The sequence below is a fragment of the Herpailurus yagouaroundi genome, unplaced genomic scaffold (genome assembly GCF_014898765.1).
Source record: "Herpailurus yagouaroundi ecotype Mexico unplaced genomic scaffold, PumYag 141, whole genome shotgun sequence".
In the NCBI taxonomy this organism is placed as follows: domain Eukaryota; kingdom Metazoa; phylum Chordata; class Mammalia; order Carnivora; family Felidae; genus Herpailurus; species Herpailurus yagouaroundi.
Genome location: NW_024412396.1, coordinates 51,442,122 through 51,462,451, shown reverse-complemented (window position 1 = coordinate 51,462,451; position 20,330 = coordinate 51,442,122). Strand labels below are relative to the sequence as shown.

Genomic DNA, 20,330 nt, shown 5'->3' with positions numbered 1-20,330 from the left:
CTAGAGTCCTTTTTTTTTTTTTTTTTTTTTTTTGGAGACATTGGCAAGTTGGTAAAATGCACATAGAAATGCAAACAACCAAACAATTTTGAAAAAGAATTTGTACTACCCGATTTCAAAACTTGCTACAGAGCTACAGTAACCAAGACTGCATTTGGCATTAGGATGGTCATATTGAACAAATAAGACAGAATAGAGTCCAAAAATAGTGCTCACTTCGGCAGCACGTATACTAAAACTGGATCGGTACAGAGAGCATTAGCACTCCTCTGCACAAGGATGACACACGGATTTGTGAAGACTTCCACATTTTTGAGTGATGTATAGAATTGTTCAATCACTATATTGAACACCTGAAACTAATACAACACTGTGTTAATTATGCTGGAATTAAAATTTAAAACTTAATAAGAAAGTCCAGGAATAGACCTACACATATATGGTTAGTCGATTTTTGACAAAAGTGCCAAATTAATTCAATGCGGAAGGTACAGTTAGTCAACTAACGGTGCTGGAACAACTGAATATCTAGGGGGAATGACCTTCAACTCTTCCCTCACATATGCAACAGTTAAAGCAAAGATCTGAACATAAAAACTATAAAACTTCCAAGAGAAAATAGAAAAATCTGTGACTTTGGATTAGGCAACGATTTCTTAGAACACAAAAAGCATGGCTCAGAAATACTGATAAGCTGGACTTACCCAAATGAAAACTTCAAGGGACGCCTGGGTGGCTTGGTTAAGCATCCAACTCTTGGTTTCAGCTCAGGTCATAATCTCATGGTTCGTCAGATTGAGCCCCATGTCGGGCTCTAGGCTGACAGCATGGAGCCCGCTTAGGATTCTCTCTCTCCCTCTTTCTCTGCCCCTCCTCTCTCTCTATCAAAATAAATAAATGAACTTAAAAAAATGAAAACTTCAAGTTTCCACAAAAGGAAAATGCAAACTCCAGACTGAGATAAAACATGCATAACACATATCCAATAAAGGCTTTCTATCCGGAAAAAAACCCTTAAAACTCAACAAGGCAAGGCTATTCAATAAAAAATAGGCAAAAGATTTTAACACTTTTTTTTTTAAGTAATCTCCATGCCCAGCGTGGGGCTCAAACTCACAACCCCGAGATCAAGAGTCTCGTGCCTTCCAAACCTAGCCAGCCAGATGCCCCAAAGATTTGAACAGAATTGTCACAAAAGGAGATGTGCTAATGGCCAGAAAAGCACAGGGAAAATGTTCAACATCACTGGTTGTCAGGGAAATGCAAATTAAAACTACACTAAGATTCCACTACTCACCTACCCACTACAATGGCTGAGTTAAAAAAAAATTTTTTTTAATGTTTATTATTTTTGAGAGACAGAGACAGAGTGCAAGCAGGGGAGGGGCAGAGAGAGAGCGAGACACAGAATCCAAAGCAGGCTCCAGGCTCTGAGCTGTCAGCACAGAGCCCGATGTGGGGCTCGAACTCACAGACTGCAAGATCATGACCTGAACTGAAGTAGGCCCTTAACCGACTGAGCCGCCCTGGTGCCCCTAGAATGGCTGAGTTTAAAAAGAATTACAATACCAAGTGTTGACAAAGGTATGGGAATACAAAGTGTATGGCCATTTGAGAAAACAATTTGGCAGATTGGGGCAGTGATTTCATCCACCTAAGAGAAGCATGCCCACACTTGCACTTGAATATTCACAGCTGCTAGATTCACACCAGCCCCAAACTAGAAACAATCCAAATGCTGTCATTGTGAGTGGCAAGGACGTTGTAGTACTATGTTCATGGGATGGAATACTGCTCAGCAATGAAGAGGAACAAATCACTGATACCTACAACTGTATGGATGAGTCTTAACATGCTCAAATAAACCAAACACAAAAGAATTCATAAATATGATTCTATTAATACAAAAATCTAGAAAGGCAAAAGTAACCCATGGTGACAGAGAGGGGTAAGTGGTTGCCAGGGAGCTAAGATTGGGAAGGTAGGAATGAAGTGCATCCAACAGGATTTTCAAAAGATAATTTTGGGGCGCCTGGGTGGCTCAGTTGGTTAAGTGTCTGACTTCAGCTCAGGTCACGTCTCATGGTTCGTGGGTTCTGGCTCTACACTGGGCTCTGTGCTGACAGCTCAGAGCCTGGAGTCTTCGGATTCTGTGTCTCCCTCTCTCTCTGCCACTTCTCAGTTTGCGCTCTTTCTCAAAAATAAATAAACAATGTTTTTTTAAAAGATAATTTTCAAAAAAACAAAATGATTCTCTTACAGATATAAAAATGAACACGAGTTAAAGATTTTCTTTAACTCCTGAATGAGGAAACTGGTAAAGATATTATAAGCAATCAAAGGAGATACTGAAAAACAAGAACATTTATAGATCAAGAATATTGAAATGGATGTGCAAATGTAGGCAAAACTGTGGGCACCTGGGTGGCTCAGTCAGTTAAGTGTCTGACTTTGGCTCAGGTTATGATCTCATGGTCCATGGGTTCCAGCCCCGCATCGGGTTCTGTGCTAGCAGCTCGGAGCCTGGAGCCTGCTTCAGATTCTGTGTCTCCCTCTCTCTCTGCCCCTCCCCTGCTCGCGCTTCTGTCTCTCTCTCTCTCTCTCTCAAAAGTAAATAAAAATTAAGAAAAAAAAATTGTAGGCAAAACTGGTTTCTTCTATACTGGGAGGTCAAATGAACCTCAGAGGACAGGACATAACTTGCATTTCCATATGTAATAACTATTTTACTTCGTTATTCTTGCCTACAACCTATACAGGGCTGTAAAATAGCTCAAAGAATCAAAGAGTAGAATCAGATGAACTCAGAAGCATGTACTGTATGTAGACAATGCCTTGTTTTCCACTGAAGATAACCAAGAGGATTCATGAGGAGGCAGTGAGAACAGGAGAGGATATAATAGAACCAGTCAGGAGGCTACTACAGCTGTCCAGGTAAGGGGGAGAGGGGCCTGGAGCACAGTGGTAGTGACTGACTCAGACAGGTATGCACAAATGAATGAACTTGAGCTCTGACTTTGAGCTGGCAGAAGGTGTAAAAGTTTGATGAAAAGAGGGGCACCTGGGTGGCTCAGTTGGTTAAGCGTCCGACGTCAGCTCAGGTCATGATCTCTCAGTTCATGGGTTCGAACCCTGTGTGAGGCTCTAAGCTCAGAGCCTGGAGCCTGCTTCAGATTCCATGTCTCCCTCTCTCTCTGCCCCTCCCCTGCTTGTGCTCTGTCTCTGTCTCTCAAAAATGAATAAATGTTTAAAAACTGTTTTTTAAATGCTAAAGAACAAGGTAGTCTCACTTTTTGTCTAGAAAAAAAAAAACAACAGTATGACAAAGCAGGTGCTCAAATGCAGGTTTCTTTGGGCTAACAGTTGAATGTTTACCATGTACCAACCATCTTATTAGGTTGAACCTCATGAAATTGCCAATATTTGGCACTTTTGACCAAAAAATGGTAACTGCACCCTAATAAGAATCCTTAGCATAGATTCTTATTTACTTCTTACACCTGTGAGGTAGGTACCCCCCACTCCCCCCACTCCCCCACTTTTATAAATGACAAATTCACCAAGAGGTCAAAGAACTTGTCCAATAATATCAACTTCTTAGTAAATGGTAGGAGCCAGATTCAAACCTTGGTGGCCAACTCCAGACCCAGTGTAATCCCTGTGATGCACTACTATTCAAACCACTGCCTATCAACAATAGCCAAAGTATGGAAAGAGCCCAAATGTCCATCGATGGATGAATGGATAAAGAAGATGTGGTAAATATATACAATGGAGTATTACTCGGCAATCAAAAAGAATGACATCTTGCCATTTGCAACTACGTGGATGGAACTGGAGGGTATTATGCTAAGTGAAATTCGTCAGAGAAAGACAAAAATCATATGACTTCACTCATATGAGGACTTTAAGAGACAAAACAGATGAGCATAAGGGAAGGGAAACAAAAGTAATATAAAAACAGGGAGGGGGACAAAACAGAAGAGACTCATAAATACGGAGAACAAACAGGGTTACTGGAGGGGTTGTGGGAGGGGGGATGGGCTAAATGGGTAAGGGGCACTAAGGAATCTACTCCTGAAATCATTGTTGCACTATATGCTAACTAATTTGGGTGTAAATTAAAAAAAAAAAAATTAAAAACAAAACAAAACAAAACACTGCAGAGCCCTGGCCTGTGCCGCTGAGGATTGGAATGGTTTCTCAGAACTGTGCCCGGGCCCCTAACTTTTTCACTTTGGCTAAACCCAGATTCCAAGATTTACCCCTATGGCATATTTCCTGGCCATCCTCCCAGCACCTCCAGGGATTTGCTATTCCTGCCCTGAAACCAGGCAGCCTTTGTGGTCCCTGAATAGGCCTTCTTCCTAGTGTCTTCCTACAGCTCCTCACTGACCTGTCCAACCGCTCTGCCCCCGCCCTGCATCACTGCGCTCACATTCCCTCACAGCCCCCATCCAGGCCACTAAAATTGTCACTGCCCTTCAGGGTTCCTGATCTCTATCACGAGCTGAGGTTTTATTTCATGACCCGCATATGCTACACGTGAGGATCCCTGCACAAGAGTCTCGCTAGAGGGAGTGGGTGGTCCCATTGTTTTATCCGGGATAAAACTAGGTGACACCCAGTGGCCGGGCTAGATCTCCTGACCACTCCCTCAACGTGTCTAGCTGCTGTGCTCCTGGGGCTCTATCCTCACATCTGAATCTCAACTCTCTCTCTCGGTTTTTGTGCTCTGAGAACATCCTGAGGAAATCGGGTGTACAGTGGCAGGTGTTTTTTTGGGCTCCACCTCCAGCTGGGGAGCTCGGGGAGCCCTGGAGGAGTTACTTCCCGGCCTTCTTCCCTGAGCAAACCTACCTCGAGGCACAAACAAACATCTGCCCCAGGCCGGAGGGCTCTCACGCTGGGCTGCGGCGCGTTCCCCGCTCGCGGGGTCCTGGGGGTCCGTGTGTCCCCGCGCAGTCTCCGCGCCCGTGGGGAGGGCGACCCGCAGGAGTGGCAGTGCGGAGCCTGAGCGCGCCGTGCCGGCCGGTCGCGACGTCCCCCGAACAGGAATTCGCTCGGGGCTGCGACGGCACCAGCGGCGGGGACAGGGGGCGGGGAGGCGGCCAGATCAAAGGGAGCCGAGACTGTCCGGGCGCGTCGAGGAGCCGCCCCTCCGGGAAGGGCGGGCACATCCCGGGCGCTGACCCCAGAGCCGCGCGGCTCCCCCGCCCCGCGCGTCCCTGCGACCGCCGGTCTCTCCCACCTCCCGCCCCCGCCCCTCGCCCCCCGCGGCCGGCGCGCTCCCGCCCTTGGAGGAGGCGAGGCCCGGCGCGAACGGACGCGCGGGAGCGGCTCGGGAGGCGTGGAGGTTCGGCGCGGAGCAGCGCCGGCAGGGAGACGATGCCTCGACTGCCCGGCCGCGCGGGGCTCCTCCTCGGCGTGGTGCTGTTGGCGGCGCTGCTGGCCGCGGGCCGGGCTCTACCCCTGAGGAAGCCGCGGCCCCGGAGCCCCGCGAGGCTGGCGGAGGTGAGCGGCGGGGAGAGGGGTCGGCGCGGGGCCCGGGGCGCGAGCGGGGACCTCCGAGGGCGGGCGCGGGGCGGGGACCAGGTGCGGCGGACTTCCCCCCCCCCCCCCAAGCCCCCGCTCCGACCGCGTGGCTGGCCGGCCGAAGACAGACTGCGCTAGTGGGCAGAGGGCCGGGCGCGGACCTCCCCCCACACGTCCCGGAACGGCCCGGCCTCTCCCACCTGCGGCCGCCTCGCCCTGAGCGAACCTCTCCTGCAAGCCCCCTGTCCGGGGGCGCGTTCCGAGAGGAGTCGGGACGGTGGGAGGGGAACGCGACGCTGCGCGGAGTTGCTGAGGTTCAACCCGCCGAATAACCGCCGGTGCAGCCTCAAATCAAACCTGCAAAAGATTGGAGTCCCTTTGGGTGTGAATTGAGACGAGATGAGGTAGTGAGTGGGGTCTTTCAACTTGCTGGAGAGTAATATCAGCCAGGGACCTTGATATTACTATGTAATTGGAAGAGAAGAAGTCGCTAAGACGTCGCGGGGTGGGGGTGGGGGGGCACTTTCTGGGTGGCCCGTGAATGGGCTTTGGGGATGCGACCGAAAACCGAGGAGCGAGTCGGAGAAGAGTAGTTTAGACGCGAAGAGGAACCACGGTCTGTCGACACCTGTCTCCCTTCACCAGGGGTCCACAGTCCAGCCATTACTGCGTGGATTGTCCCCTTGGGGACAAAACCCTCCCGACTTGTTCCAGGGTTTGCGGGCTGGTGTGGTAGGGGGTCCTGGCTCCTTCCAGGCTCCGAGCTGTTCTAGGAGGAGGAGGCCAGAGTAGTTCTTTCCATTTTCCAGACGAAGGCACTGAGAGGCCCCGCCGGGTGCGTGCAGGAGACCGGTGGGTGAGCGGCACCAGAGCTTGGGCTGCTAGCGGTGTCCAGGCTGCTGAGGCCCTCCAGAGGCGGCCGGGAGCACCGCTTGCATTTGAGGTCTCTGTGGACTGGTGTTTTATCCACGTTTTTTTTTCAACGCTGCCTTTCTAAGGAGCCTTTTAGACATTTTCCCCCCCTAAATGCCTCTCCCACTGAAATTGGGATATACCATTTCATGAATATACTGTTTATGTATCATGGCACTTGGGTATGTTACAAACCATTGTAATATCTAAGATTTTTTTGCCTCCTGTTGAGACTACATCCTGTAGACCAGAGTTTCTCATCCTCCACAGTCCTGTCATTTGGGGTTGTATAATTCTTTGTTGTGCCTTGTGGGACATTTAACAGCATCCTTGGCCTTAACCTGTTAGGTGTTTGTAGCACCCACGGCCGGACAGAGCCAGACATTGCCCTGTGTTTCCTGAGGGACACCCCTCTCCCCCACCGTTGCTGACAACCACTGCTGTAGACAAATCCAGAGGAAGTGAACATCCCCTGGCCAGTCCCACCTCTTAGGTGGAGGTGGCAGTGGTCATAAAGTTAATTGAATTGGCATTTTTTTCCTACTCATTTTGACATATTTTCTATTTTAGTACTTACTGCCTTGTATTGTGATTATTTTTGATATATTTGCCAGATCTTCCCCCGAGACCAGTCTAGAGGATAGGTTATTTCAGAGCCAAAGTCATACCCCCAGCTCCAGTATAGGGCCTGGTGGAACCCTCAAACATATGTTAAATTAGTGCCATGAATGAAAAACAGAGCTTAGAGCTCAGGTCCTGGGGTTCTGGTCTCAGTGGGTCATTAACTCAGGTATGACTCACCTCAGATGATTTCCTGACATTTAAAATAAGGGGCTAAGTCATCTCTGTGATCCCGTCCAGTTCAAATACTGCTTCAGAAGTCCATGTGATGTGTGTTAAAGCTGTTATGTAATCAAGGTGGTAGTTAAGACATTATGTTGACATAATGCAGACTGCTCTTCTAGGGCCTTAGGTGATATGTCAGAAATAAATGACAACTCCAGAGACTTTTACGATGAAGCTGAAGAACATACGGCCCCTCGGTGTTGTTCCCATGGGTGTTGGATGGGTGTTAGTCTCATTTTCCAGATGAAAAAAATCAAGGCACAGAGACATTAAGCCTGACTGAGACTGGGAGCCAGGTCTGTCATTTCAAGAGCTAGACCTGGGACCTCAGGGTCCATCGTTGTATATCATGCCCCAGCCTGCTCATTGTAAGTCTTGAAAGGTCTTGAAATCATTGGCATCGTGAACAAAATGTGCCACCCTCTCTCTGGTCAGGCCTGTTGCTGAGCATCAGTTTACTCCCACAGTCAAATGGGAATAAGAGAACCCATTCTGTCGGATGGCCTGCTGGGTGAGAAAGCACTGGACATACACATGTGTGGCATTGTCGTTACAAGAGTTTGTTGGGTGAGGCGCCTGGGTGGCTTAGTCGGGTAAGCATCTGACTCTTGATTTCGGCTCAGGTCATGATCTCACAGTTCGTGACTTTGAGCCTCGCATCGGGCACTGCACTGACAGTGTGGAGCCTGCTTGAGATTCTGTCTCTCTCTTTGCCTTTCCCTCACCCATGCTCACTCTCTCTCTCTGCTCTCTCTGTACATTAAAAAGAGATTCAAACTCATAACATAGTTAAAAAAAAAACAACACAAGGGTTTGTTGGGCACCAGACAGGCAAAGAAAGAATGACAGAACTCTGCCTTGGGTGTCTTCTGTTCTGGATAGGATCCAAACACCACCCAAACAGCCACAGTGCCTAGCATTTTGTGGTCCTTGTCTTGTTTTCCTTGTTTTAGGGATAAGGAAACAGACAGTGGGTCTAATAACTAAGCCTCGGGTCTGCAGCTAGTGAGTGGCTCTCAGGCAGAGCTGAGTTTGAAGCCGAGCTTCGATATTATTACAACCTTGGACTTTATGTAAATCCCTTACCCTCTCTGAGCCTCCATAGCCTCATCATTAACATAGAGACAGTCACATTCACCCCTTGGGGTGCTAGTGTTCATGCAGTCACTCAGCAGTGATTTATTGAGCTCTTCCCATGTACCAGGCACAGGATACTGCGTGAAACAAGCAGACGAAGTCCGACCTGCACTCTAGCTGGGGTGGCTGGGGTGACAGAAGGCACATCCAGGGCCTACCTCAGGCCTGGTAGAGAAGATGTGCTCAGAGTACTCATGGGTCAGGGCTCAGGGGGCTCTGCCCGTATCTCTGCCTTACTCCCTGTTGCTAGTGTCCAGTTGCTTGAGGGCTGTCACTGGCACGAGGGCCTGTTTTCAGCTGTACATGACCGATCTGAAGTGCCCAGGGAACAAATCCTCTCCTCCACCCAGAAAACCATAATCAGTGACTGGTGAGGTTTGCAGGTATGTAGCCCAGCTCACTACTTCTGGAGTAATAACTGAGGCACCAGTAGGATTGAGCTCCACTTGTCCACCATGGTCACTAACTTGATGGAGCATTCTTTATTAGCTGCCTCCCACCCGTGACCCACTCCCCCACTCCCTGCTGGTGTCTCCTGGGATCACCTTCCAAAGGAATGCCCTTGAATTCTGGTGTCAGCATTGGCTTCTGAAGAAACCCAAACGAAGACCCATGGCCCCATTCCACTCCTGAGAGTTCTGGGGCCTGAGGCACAGAGCAGGGGCTCTAAGCAGCTCTAGAGAAGGGTGGCTGTGACGTGTGGCTGTGGTGGTTAGCCAGGAGTTTCTATGGCCTAGAGGTTGGAGAGGGCTGGAAATGAATATTCTGAGCCCTGCTGGATGCTAGCTCTCTCCCATCATTGTTCTCATTTTACACATAAGGATGCTCACAGAGGTTCTGTCCCGTCAGTGTCCCACAGGTCAGAAACCAGACTATTCAGGGATTCAGATCTAAGCAGCCTGACTTTAGAGAAAGGTTTCTTTCCTTTTTTTTTTTTTTAAAGTTTATTTATTTATTTAAGTAATCTCTACGCTCAGCATTGGGGCTCAAACTCACAACCCCAAGATCAAGAGTCACATGCTCTACCAACCGAACCAGCCAGGCGCCCCCTAGAGCAGGGTTTCTTAATTGCAGCACTGTTTTAAAAAAAAAAAACTTAAAAAAAAAATTTTCTTTTAATGTTTATTTATTTTTGAGAGAGAGAGACACAGAGTGCAAGCAGGGGAGGGTCAGAGAGAGAGGGAGGCACAGAATCCAAAGCAGGTTCCAGGCTCTGAGCTGTCAGCACAGAGCCCAACGTGGGGCTTGAACCCATGAACCGTGAGATCATGACCTGAGCTGAAGTCGGCACTTAACCAACTGAACCACCCTGGCACACATAAAAAAAATTTTTTTTAATTTATTTATTTTGAGGAGAGAGAGAGCGCGCGCGCGAGTATAAGTGGGGGAGGGGCAGAGAGAGAGAGAGAGAGAGAGAGAGAGAGAGAGAGGGAGAGACACAGAATCTGAAACAGGCTCCAGGCTCCGAGCTGTCAGCACAGAACCCATCGCAGGGCTGTAACTCAGGAACAATGAGATCATGACCTAGGCCGAAGTCCACGCTTGATTGGCTGAGCCACCCAGGTGCCCCTTGATTGCAGCACTGTTGACATTCTGGACTGGATGATTTTTGTGAGGGCTGTCCTATGTGTTGTAGGATCTCCCACATGGTGCCAGTAGAACCCCTCTCCAAGTGACAACCACAAATGTCTCCAGACATTGCCAAGTGTTCTCAGATGAGAACCATTGCTTAACTACCCACTCACAAGGCGGTGATATCCACATCAGCCAGAAAGGCTGCAGCCCCTGAACTCCTGCAGTCCTGAGGCTGCGGACAGAGGAGCTAGTGAGCCAAGGCACCGGGACAGTTAGGGCTTTGGTGGCATAGTGAGTGGGAGCTGCCAGGAAAGCAGCATATGGGGATGTCCCAGGCCTCCAAGACTGGTCAGTGAAGGAGCTGAGTTGTTCTTACTCATCTGTCCATCCTCTCTGCTCGTCTGGCCTGGCTGTTGAGACCAGAGCACTTTGACTCAGTAACAGAGTAACAGTAACTCCAGGGCCAGGCTCAGATGGGCCATGGTGATTAGTGCAGGAGCCTTGGAACCAGGTGTTTGGGCAACACCGAAGGAGGGGGTTAAATGGGAGAGGCCAAAGGTTCTGACTCTCTTTTTCAGCCCAAGGAAAGAAAGTCATAGTGAGAAATTAGACTGAATGAGCCCCTGATTTGTGAAATAGACTCTCCACACTCTTGCCTGTAGTGTCACAGCAAATCAGTTAAGAGTGTGAGCTCTCAGGTGCCTGGCTGGCTCAGTTGGTAGAGTGTGTGACTCGATCTCAGTGTTGTGGGTTCGAGTCCCACGTTGGATGTAGAGATTACTTAATAAAATCTTAAAAAGAGAGAGAGAGAGAGAGAGAGAGAGAGAGAGAGAGAGAGAGAATGGGCTCTGGACCCAGGCTGTCTGTTTCAAACCCTAGGCTCTGCCACTAAATGTCTGTGTGACCTGAGGCAAGTTACTTGCCCTCTCTGTGCTTTAGTTTCCATTGTCAAAATGGGGATGACAGCTAGCACCTACCTCTGAGGGTTGTTGGGAGAATGAAATGAATGATTAAGTGTTTAGAACAGTGCCTGGCACACACATGCTGTGGAAGTAAGTGTTTGATAAATAAATTTCTGACAATCCTTCCAGGTAGGAATTATCCTCATTTTGCAGATCAAGTTGAATGAGCTAGTAAGAGGCAGAGCTAGGATTTGAACCCAAGCTGATCTGACTGTCCAGACCTGTGTTTTTTCACATGGCTTTAGGTATGAGATGGGAAGTGGGGTCAAGTCTGTGGCCTGGGTGGGACATGCTTTACATCATAAGGCAGCTCTGGACAGTGCCCCCTCTGTCCTGTTGTAGAGACCTGAGCAATGGCTGTAGCCTGGAAGTAGGTGGATGGCCACCCCAGTGTCCCACTGTCTGAGCAGGTGAGGGCTGCTGCTGGAGTCAGAGACAACCAGGGTCTTTCACTTACTATCTGAGCCGAGGCAGGGACTGTCACGGTGTGGACCCCATGGGCACTGGCTGGTGGAGGGAATTACCTGGCAGACAGACAGCTGCGATGGCACCTGAACTAGGAAAAGGCGCTGGGTCCCAGACGGGCAGGAGGAGGAAGGTAGCAGTGGTCAGAGATGCTAAGGAACACAGCCCTCACGTGGACAGCTTGGGAGGGTCAGTGACAGGGGAGCCTGCTGGGGGAAGGCCCAAGTCTGCCACTACCCTCCTTGTCAGCCTTTCTGGGCCTTCCTGCCCTGACTTTTGAGACCCGCCGTCTGTTCCTGGGCAAGAGCCCTGGGGGATTCTGAGGCATGTGGTCTGTGAACTGCACTTGGAAACACTGCCTTAAACAACATGCTTCCCTCTATGGACCTCAGTTTCTTCATCTGTAAAATGAGGAGGTTGGCTTATGTTTCTTCCACATGTAGAAACCTGATTTAGCCCCCGTTATGCCTCATGTTGGCACCATTTGTCCAAGCACTCTGTGCACATGGCCTCATTTACTCTCTGAGGCGTTAAAACACGTATGTTTGGATCCATGGTCACAGGGTGAATTTGTGGCCTGGTCAGACCCCAAGACTCCTGCATTGCCTACTTTGGGTCCATTTGGGGTAAGCCCTGACCCCAATCACCCCCTCCGCCCCTTCTCTCTCCTTCAGGTCTCAGCCTCCCCAGATCCCAGCTCTCCTAGGGAAGAGGAGAGGACCCCCCTACTCCCCAGAACCCGCCTCCAGGCAGGGCCACGCCAACATAGGCGCCGGGCTCTCAGTGAGCCAGCAGCCCTGAGCCTGGACAAGGCGTCCATGCCAAGGACCCTGGAGGACACTCCCTTGCTGCTGGAGCTGCAGAAGCTGCCAGGATTGGCCAACACAGACTTGACTGCCCCAAACCCCAATATCCAGGTGAGAGCTACAGAAGGGCATAGGCCCAGTGGACACCTAGAGAGGAACTGGGCTGACCGGCTCCATCCTGAGGTCAGGCGTCCCCATCCTGTATTCCTTGGAGGGCGGGGGTTCTTTTGGGGTCACAGAGTAGTGGGGGCTGCTCCTCTACTTCCCAGCTGCGGGCCGAGCAGGGCATGTGGCCCTCTGAGCCTGTGTTTTCCAGTCCATAGCAAAGGAGAAACAGCACCAGCCTGGTAGGGCTGTCATGAAGACCCAAGGAGTGGGGAAGCTTTGTGGATGGCAGGGCCTTCTAGGGAAATGGGGAAGGGGCGACTTGTGGCCCCTACCCAGGCCCAACCCTTCCTGCAGGGTTGGTTGAGTGCAGAATGGGGTGGGCTCGTGGTAGGGGGCTGCCCGCCAGAGGGGCTTTGTGGAGCCAGTGGGATTCCAGTTTACATTCTCCACTGCCAGTCCTCAATCCCTGATGATAAGAGTCCTGCATTTTGTGCAGCACCTACAGTTTGCAAAACACTTTCATCAAAAGAGAAAAGGCAACGGGGAAGTGTAGAAACTAACATTCTAAACTCGTTTAAGAGTTTGTGTGTATGCGTGTGCACGCGCGTGCATGTGTAAAACCTGGAAGTTTAATTATCAAAATGTTATTTGTCAGAGATGGAGTGGGGGCGATTTTAATTTTTTTCATTATATTTTGCTGGTTTTCCCCCAAATTGTGTTCGGCGATCTCGTATTATTTTATAATAGCCAAAAACAATGTTTCAAAATTCACTTTCATGTAAATGATTTCATGTTACTTATTTCCCATCCACAATGTGGTGAATGAGAGCCCCCCCCCCCCCGCCCCACCCAGGGCTGCTGTGGGACTTTGCTCTCTTTGCTATCATTTTCCAGCCCTACAACGAGACCCAAGGCTGTTAGTGGCCCCTAATTCTGGGCAGCCTGCAGCAGAGTTCACAGCCAGCTTCTCTTAAACTAGTGGGTCTCTACCCTTGGCACATGTTAGAGCCACCATACCTAGCCCCACCTCAGATAATTAAATTCATGTCTAGGGTTAGGTCAAGGAGTCTGGAATATCCAGGGGATTCTGATGCACAGCCAAGTCTTAAATTGTGACCCCGTGTGCCCTGGGAGGCCAGGAAGGTTGGCCAAGAGAATGAGCTGGTTTGGAGGAAAGGTTGGTCCTCTGCCCCTGCCCCCACACTTGTCATCTCTCCTCTCCTTGGAGCCTTGCTCTGAGCACTCCTTCACTGGCTGGCCTGTGTCTGACCCTCTGCAGGTGACCATCGAGGTGGTGGAGGATCCCCAGGCGGAGGTGGAGATGGACCTATTGGCTGAGCCCAGCAGTCGCTGGCCCCAGGGTGCCTCTAGCTGGCTGTCCGCCAAGGAGCTCTTCTGGCCCCTATTCTGGAGCTACCTGGAGGGCGAGGAGGGGAGGACCAATCTCAAGGGCAGAGCCCCAGGGGAAGAAGAGGAGGAGGAAGAAGTGGAGGAGGAGGATTACCCTGCAGAGTATAGTGAGAGTGAGGACCAGGAGGACAACGAGGAGGAAGAGGAGGAGGAGGAGGAGCCTGGGTTCAGTGGGGCCACAGGCAGCTGGGAGCAGGGCTGGCTGGCCCCTGGGGACTGGGCCTTCAAGGAGCCAGACGGCTATGGTGAGCATCCCCACCTTGGCATCCCCGGCTGCTGCTTCTGGAAGTTCTGAGAGTAACTGGGGCTAAAGGGAGGTCTGAGAGCTTCACCGAGCAGGGGCAGCTATGAAGGCCAGAAGCTTAGGCCTGTACAAACACCATCATCTGCTAAATAGCAACATTACCCATAGCTTGCAAAATCTGTTTTTCCCCCAAACATTTGACCTTCACAACAGCCCTGAGACCCCCTAAGCAAATCGACGTTTGTTAATTTTATATATATTCATAGCTGTCACTTTCCAACAAATTGGGAAATATGGTAAACCCCACCACTCATAACTGACCTCATTTTCAGATTGTGTGGGCTTGAATCCTGGCTCTGCTGCTTACCAGCTGAGTGACCTTGGGCAAGTTACTTAACCTCTCTATGCCTAATTTACTTCCTCTCTAAAATGGAGAATGGCACAACCCTTAACTACATAAGATTGGGCGTAGAGGGTATTGAGTTAATACATTTAAAGTGCCAGCATGTAGTAAACTAAGTATTGGCTGTTTTTATTATTTTTATTAGAAAACAACATAGCACAGACTATCAGAAAATACCACCTAACACCTGGCCAGCTCCCATGACAGCCATTCTTGTTGTCGTTCAGGTTTTCCTGGGTACAGACGTGTTTCATGGACAGTTAAGCCATTCTCCCTAGAGCCCTGGTATTTCATCCTTGGACAGTGGTGCCATCATTAAGACTAAGGCATAGCAGGCTTTCACCAAAATGATGTAAATTGGCAGTTTTCATGCCTTTCAGCTTTTCTTCCATTAATTTTCCTTAAACTCTTGGTGCCCACCTGCTCCGGCCTGCCTGGGAAGTGAGGAGAGAGCTGGGTATGTCAGTACTTTGGGGGTTCCACAGAGCCCCCTGGGTCTCAGCCCTGCAACAGCGAGAGAGAGATCTGAGGGTGCAGTCATGGTGTATTTCAGGTTCCTCAGACCAGGTCTTGGTCCCTATCATGGAAAGTCAGGAGTTCCCTTCATGTCCCCAGTGCTGGGGAAGTGTTATCAGCCTTGGTTTTAATTGACATAAAAATTATAGGTCAGAGGAGCGCCTGGGTGGCTCGGTTGGTTGAACATCTGACTTCGTCTCAGGTGATGATCTCTCTGTTTGTGAGTTCGAGCCCTGCATCGGGCTTGCTGCTGTCAGTGCAGAGCCCACTTCGGATCCTCTGTCCACCCTCCCTTCTCTGTCCATCCCCTGCTCTCTCTCTCTCTCTCAAAAATAAATAAACATTAAAAAATTACAAAAAAAAAAAAAACCCTCTAGGTCAGAGACGTAGGGGTACTTGCCCAGGGTCACATTGACAGTGGTCAGGTAGCTTCCAGCCCCAAATATCTTTTTCTCTTCATAGCTGTGTTGGCACAGAGTGGGTGGCTGGGATTGTTGCTGTGTCTGTAGAGCCACCTGATGATTTACATGGGTGTCCACCATGCAAGGGTCCCTGGCTGAGGGACAGGTGGGGGCTGAAGTCCAGCCCGTGCTTCGTCCGCTAGGCTGGGAGCCCTGGCACGGATGGCACCCTCCTGAGGAAGGGGTACCCTTAGCTAATCTGCACCAATGCGCCCTGTGGGCTGTGCTCACTCACCCCTGGCTCCCTGCCTTGACCCAGACTATGAGCTTCAAGAGGAGTGGAGCCCCTGGTCTCCCTGCAGTGGGAGCTGCGGCAGCGGCAGCCAGAGGAGGACTCGGCCCTGCGGCTACGCCTGCACTGCCACCGAGTCCCGTGCCTGCGACCTGCCCCTTTGTCCTGGTGAGACGAACCCCAGCTCCTACACAGGCAGAGGCTTACACTCTGGGCTTGGCCCCCTGGGAATGTGGGCCTTGTTTGAGGGTGGGGCCTGGAGAAGGGACGCAGGAAGCTTATAGACACGGTGGTTCTGCCTCGTCCCAGGCCTAGTCCAGATGCTGTGGGCACCGAGAGCCTAATGAGGGCTGGGCTTCCCCACTGGGAGCACAGAGGTGCCCTGGGGCCCCACCAGCCTGGCCTCCTCTCTTCCTAAAGGCACTGAGGACAAGGACCCCTCGGGCTTCCCCGGTGAGGGGTGGCCGCCCCTGGCCCACAATGCTACGGACATGCTCAACCCAGGTCAGTGGGGAGCTAGGCCCTGCTCCTGGGGGCTTGGGGAGAACCTCTCTCGGGAGGGTGGAGCATCACTGCACAGGAGGAATCTCACCCCCATCCACTGAGGCAGAGTACATGTTCCAGCTGGAAGATTAGTCTCCCCAGCAAAGAGGCCCTGTCATTTCTGAGTCCCTGTCATTTCTAGCCAGGCCATTGGCCTTTCCCAACCTGATATTCCTGCTGGGAAGACTGTCCTGATGGGAGCCACTGAGCTTGGAGATCCACCTGGTGGGGCATATTCTCCCTGGCTGCGGGAAGGGATGGCGACATTCTGGCTTCCATTCCCGGGTGCTCTTGGAGGCTCCTGGGTAGGCTCTGTGTGGGAAGGGGTGCCGTCAGAAACAGTTTAGGGACCATAATTCCAGGACTGCTCCTTCCAGCAGTTTGGAGCAGACGGTACTTTCACTGGGACATTCTGCATCTCTGTCTCTTGGTGTCACTTGCCCCTCACAAGGAGGTAGGCAGCTGCCAACAGGCCCCCTCGCGGGTGGGACCTATGGTCAATACTGTGAAGCTCCCTGAGCTGGCGTGGTGGGCCTGGCACCGTGCAGGGCAGGGGTTCCCAGAAGACTAAGGCCCGGGATCTGCCTTCAAAGAGCTCGGGTGTTAGAGGGAGAGACACACACGACCAACTTGAGCGCAATGCTGCAGAGTGTGCCCCAAAGTTCTGGAGCGAGGAGGAAGGAGCCATTCCTTCTGCGTGGCCAGAGTCAGCGGCCACATTCCCAAGGTAGAGAGAAGGGAGGAAGACAGCATAGATGGAGGGGGTCACAGCGGGCAGAGGTGAGAGTGGGCCAACACGCTTTTTTACCAGTTGCTTAAAACAGCGGTTCCTGCGCCCGACCACCCCAGCTCCTTCCCCAAGACCCCAGATCTTCCCCACCATCCAGCACATAAAGGGACAGCACCTGGCACTTCAGACAGCCTCCAGGCTCCTCCTCCAGCCCCTTGGCCAACATCCATTCTGAGCCGTAGCCTCTGGCTCCAGGTTTCCTGGGTGGTTGTGTGGTAGCCCTTATCTGGCAACAGAGGAGGCCAAGCTGGGCTGCACTCAGCTCCGCTGAGGGGCCTTCTCTCTCCAGGCATTGGCCCTTGATCAGCCCCCACCCCACCGCGGGGCTGACTGGCTCCCCTCCCCTCTGCAGATGTGGATAGCTGTGAGAAGTGGCTGAACTGCAAGAGTGACTTCCTAGCCAAGTACCTGAGTCAGGTGCTGCAGGACCTGCCCAGCTGCCCATGCGCGTACCCGCTGGAGGCCGTGTACAGCGCGGTGAGCCTGCAGGATGAGCACCGGGGCCGAAGCTTCCAGTGGAGGGATGCCAGCGGGCCTCGAGAGCACCTGGACGTGTACCAGCCCACGGCGCGCTTCTGCCTGCGCTCGCTGCTGTCCGTGGAGAGCAGCACCCTGGCCGCCCAGCACTGCTGCTACGATGCGGGCAGCCGGCTGCTGACTCGGGGCAAGGGCGCCGGTGCGCCTGACCTCGTCAGCACTGACTTCTCGCCCGAGCTGCACTTCAAGGTGGACACGCTGCCCTGGATCCTCTGTAAGGGGGACTGGAGCCGCTACCACGCTGTGCGGCCTCCCAACAATGGCCGGGCCTGCGCCGACAACCCTCCCGAGGAGGAGTACCTGGCCCAGTTGCAGGAGGCCAAGCAGTACTAACCAGGGGGCTGCTGTTCTGGAGAAGATTCCCCTGCACAACCCTCACCCTGCCTCTGCCCAGACCCCGTGAGGCCGGCTGGCCTGGTGCCGCGGGCCCTCTGCTTGTGAACCCAAGGCAGGTCAGCACCCCAGGTGTCGGTGTGGGGCTGGGGACAGGTCGAGGGGTGTACAGGGCCCAGGCTGAGGGAGGGAGCTCAGCCCCCAAGGTCTCTGGGTGATGGGGGAGGGGGGAAGTGTGTGTCTGTGGGGGCTGCCCTCTCCTGCCCCCTGGGAGGTGCTGTCCCAGCCTGGCCACTCATTTTCCTCCCTCTCCCTCTGAGCTGGGCTCTTCCACCCTGGCTGTGGGCACACGTCGTGATTCCCAGGGCCTGTGGTGCCACAGCTGCATTTTGTCAGGCTGGCAGCCAGCCTAGCAGCCAGCCCTCTTTATCTCTGATTGGTTGCGGGAGGCCCTCTTGCCCCACCCCTGCTGGGAGCCACCACAGACCCACACCGGGGCCCTAACAGGTTCCCCTCAACTCCGAGCTGCTTTTCAGTGGACACTACTTTGGTTAGGGCTGAAGTCAACCCGTGGGGCCCAGCATGGACAGACAGGCTGAGGTGGCCGAGACAGGGCCGGCTCCTGGCTGGGAATGGGTCAACCAATTCAGGTCCCTTTCTTTGTCCAGCAATCTCTGCTCTGTCCAGGTTGTAGGGATGTGCAGAACTGGATGGCACTGCCCTGAATGGACACAGCTGCCAGGTCTGGGTGGGCTCAGAACAGCTCAGGAGGATGTGCACCATGGTGAGCTGGTACACCAGTTCTCGGCTCGGGGTTGGCGGCAGGCAAGCCCAGATTTGGGCAGTTTCTGTGGTGTTTGTAAAGGCTCCCGCCATGGCCCACTTGGTGCTCCTGAGGTGATGTCATTGAACGCACTGAGCTCAGAGCTGGGAAGAGATGCACATAATTGGCTCACCTAGCAAACCTGGTGCTTCTTCCCTGCCTTCCTCACTCCCAAAATCTTACTTCCTTGCCTTGTGTGGGGTTGAAGGGCTGAAGTCCCCACCATCCTGTTCACAAAAGCTCCAAAAGGTGGGAACTTCAGCCCCTAGACCGCCACCCTGAAGCTCTTTGTGATCCTCAGCAATAAAGCACTTTATTTTCAAATTCTGTCTGATGAAGAATTTGGAGCCTCACCAGAGGTGTAGGGAGCCCTGTGTACAGCCCAAGCCAAGCCCCCATGGTCATGTTTGTGACTCCTTAACCTAGCCGGGCAGCCAGAGCTCCTGGGATACAGAGTTTAGATGTAGATGTGAGTTATCCCTACTCATACTTGTACAGGGTTTCCTAGGAGGTACGGACCTCAGAGCACATTTACTAGTTCTTGGGGAACAGGAAGACTTCCAAGGCAGAGGTCAATTAGCATGCACTCCAGAGGAAGTGGCCCTATTTCCCCAAGTACCTTGCTGCAAGTATGGGCAGAGTTGCCCAAAGGACTACCTCTATAAGATGACAGAAGTGGACCTGTACCCTGCCTTGATTGCTACCCTTAACAGACACTGCACTGTCACTACTGGCATCTGGGGAAGGACAGAGACACATCAGGAAGTAGGATGAGGCAAGGTATGTCCAGAGCCACCACCTGGAGACGCTCAGAGAACCAGATATTTCCATAACCATCACACCTAGAGGTAAGTTTATTAGTCTGGTCCTGGGCCACAGTCTAAAAATACTCTGGTGCAACTAAAATATTACAGGGCCAGAGAGGGCAGGATCTCATCACCAGATGGGATCCAAGTTCCCTCCCATTCTGTTGTCTGGGAAACTCAACATTAGTACAGGCATAATTTAATTATCTGTTAGCAGAAACTGTGTGTGTGTGTGTGTGTGTGTGTGTGTGTGTGGGTGTGTGTATTTATTTTGAGAGAGAGAACACTAGTGGAGAAGGGACAGAGAGAGGAAGAGAATCCCAAGCAGGCTCCACACTGCCAGCGCAGAGCCCCGACTTGGGGCTCAATCTCACAAATCGTGAGATTATGACCTGAGCTGAAATCAAGAGTCAGACGCTTAACTGACTAAGCCATTCAGGTGCCCCGGCAGAAACTTTTTTTTTATAAGATAAAAATGTCCTAGAGTCTTTTTTCACAGGAATCTGCTAATTCGCCTCCTTTCTAATATAACTCACCTTAACACTTGAACACACTGTCTAAATTTAATCTATACCTAGTGGTTGTCTATTACCCAAAAACTGAGTTTAGCCAGCCACATTTTTGATCTGTAAGTGACATGGGAAATTGCTACCATCTCAGACCACAGATGACAGAAGATAAAGGCGGTTTGGAAAGGAGTCTTGAAGAGGTTGGAGAGCAGGTGAGCTATAAAATAGTGTTTATTCAAACTCTACAAAGGAGAAAGAGGCACTGTGCAGGTGACTTTGGGCTCAGGGAATAGGTGTGTGTGAGGAGAAACAGTGATGGAGAGGTCACTGATCCTGTTAAAGGGAGGATTTTAGGAGCGGCCAGGACCGGAATCAGG

The 20,330-nt window shown here is 51.6% G+C and overlaps 1 protein-coding gene and 1 non-coding gene across 7 annotated transcripts; both read left to right on the top strand.

Annotated features, from left to right (window-relative positions):
- The first annotated feature begins 208 nt into the window (after positions 1-208).
- On the top strand, positions 209-314 carry LOC121032570 (U6 spliceosomal RNA). The gene has a single exon (XR_005791380.1). It is a non-coding gene; the product is annotated as a U6 spliceosomal RNA (small nuclear RNA).
- A 4,950-nt stretch (positions 315-5,264) lies between these two features.
- Positions 5,265-18,962, top strand: ISM2 (isthmin 2). 6 transcript variants are annotated; one of them, XM_040477849.1, is made up of 6 exons: positions 5,265-5,514; positions 12,107-12,349; positions 13,626-14,001; positions 15,640-15,780; positions 16,033-16,116; positions 17,298-18,962. In XM_040477849.1, exons 1-6 carry the CDS (start codon positions 5,389-5,391, stop codon positions 17,813-17,815), a joined length of 1,488 nt encoding a protein of 495 aa, XP_040333783.1. In that variant the 5' UTR covers positions 5,265-5,388; the 3' UTR covers positions 17,816-18,962. The 6 variants fall into 6 exon arrangements, with proteins under 6 accessions (XP_040333783.1, XP_040333785.1, XP_040333784.1 ...); XM_040477854.1 differs by lacking the exon at positions 5,265-5,514 and adding an exon at positions 5,832-5,939; XM_040477855.1 differs by lacking the exon at positions 5,265-5,514 and adding an exon at positions 10,890-11,377.
- Positions 18,963-20,330: the final 1,368 nt, after the last annotated feature.

What these genes read in the sequence shown, in the direction of transcription:
- ISM2 (XM_040477849.1), top strand. Translation starts at nt 5,389, where the DNA reads ATGCCTCGACTGCCCGGCCGCGCGGGGCTCCTCCTCGGCGTGGTGCTG. An exon ending in GCCCCGCGAGGCTGGCGGAG is followed by an intron (nt 5,515 to 12,106) that starts GTGAGCGGCGGG and finishes TCTCTCCTTCAG; the next exon opens with GTCTCAGCCTCCCCAGATCC. An exon ending in CGACCTGCCCCTTTGTCCTG is followed by an intron (nt 15,781 to 16,032) that starts GTGAGACGAACC and finishes CTCTTCCTAAAG; the next exon opens with GCACTGAGGACAAGGACCCC.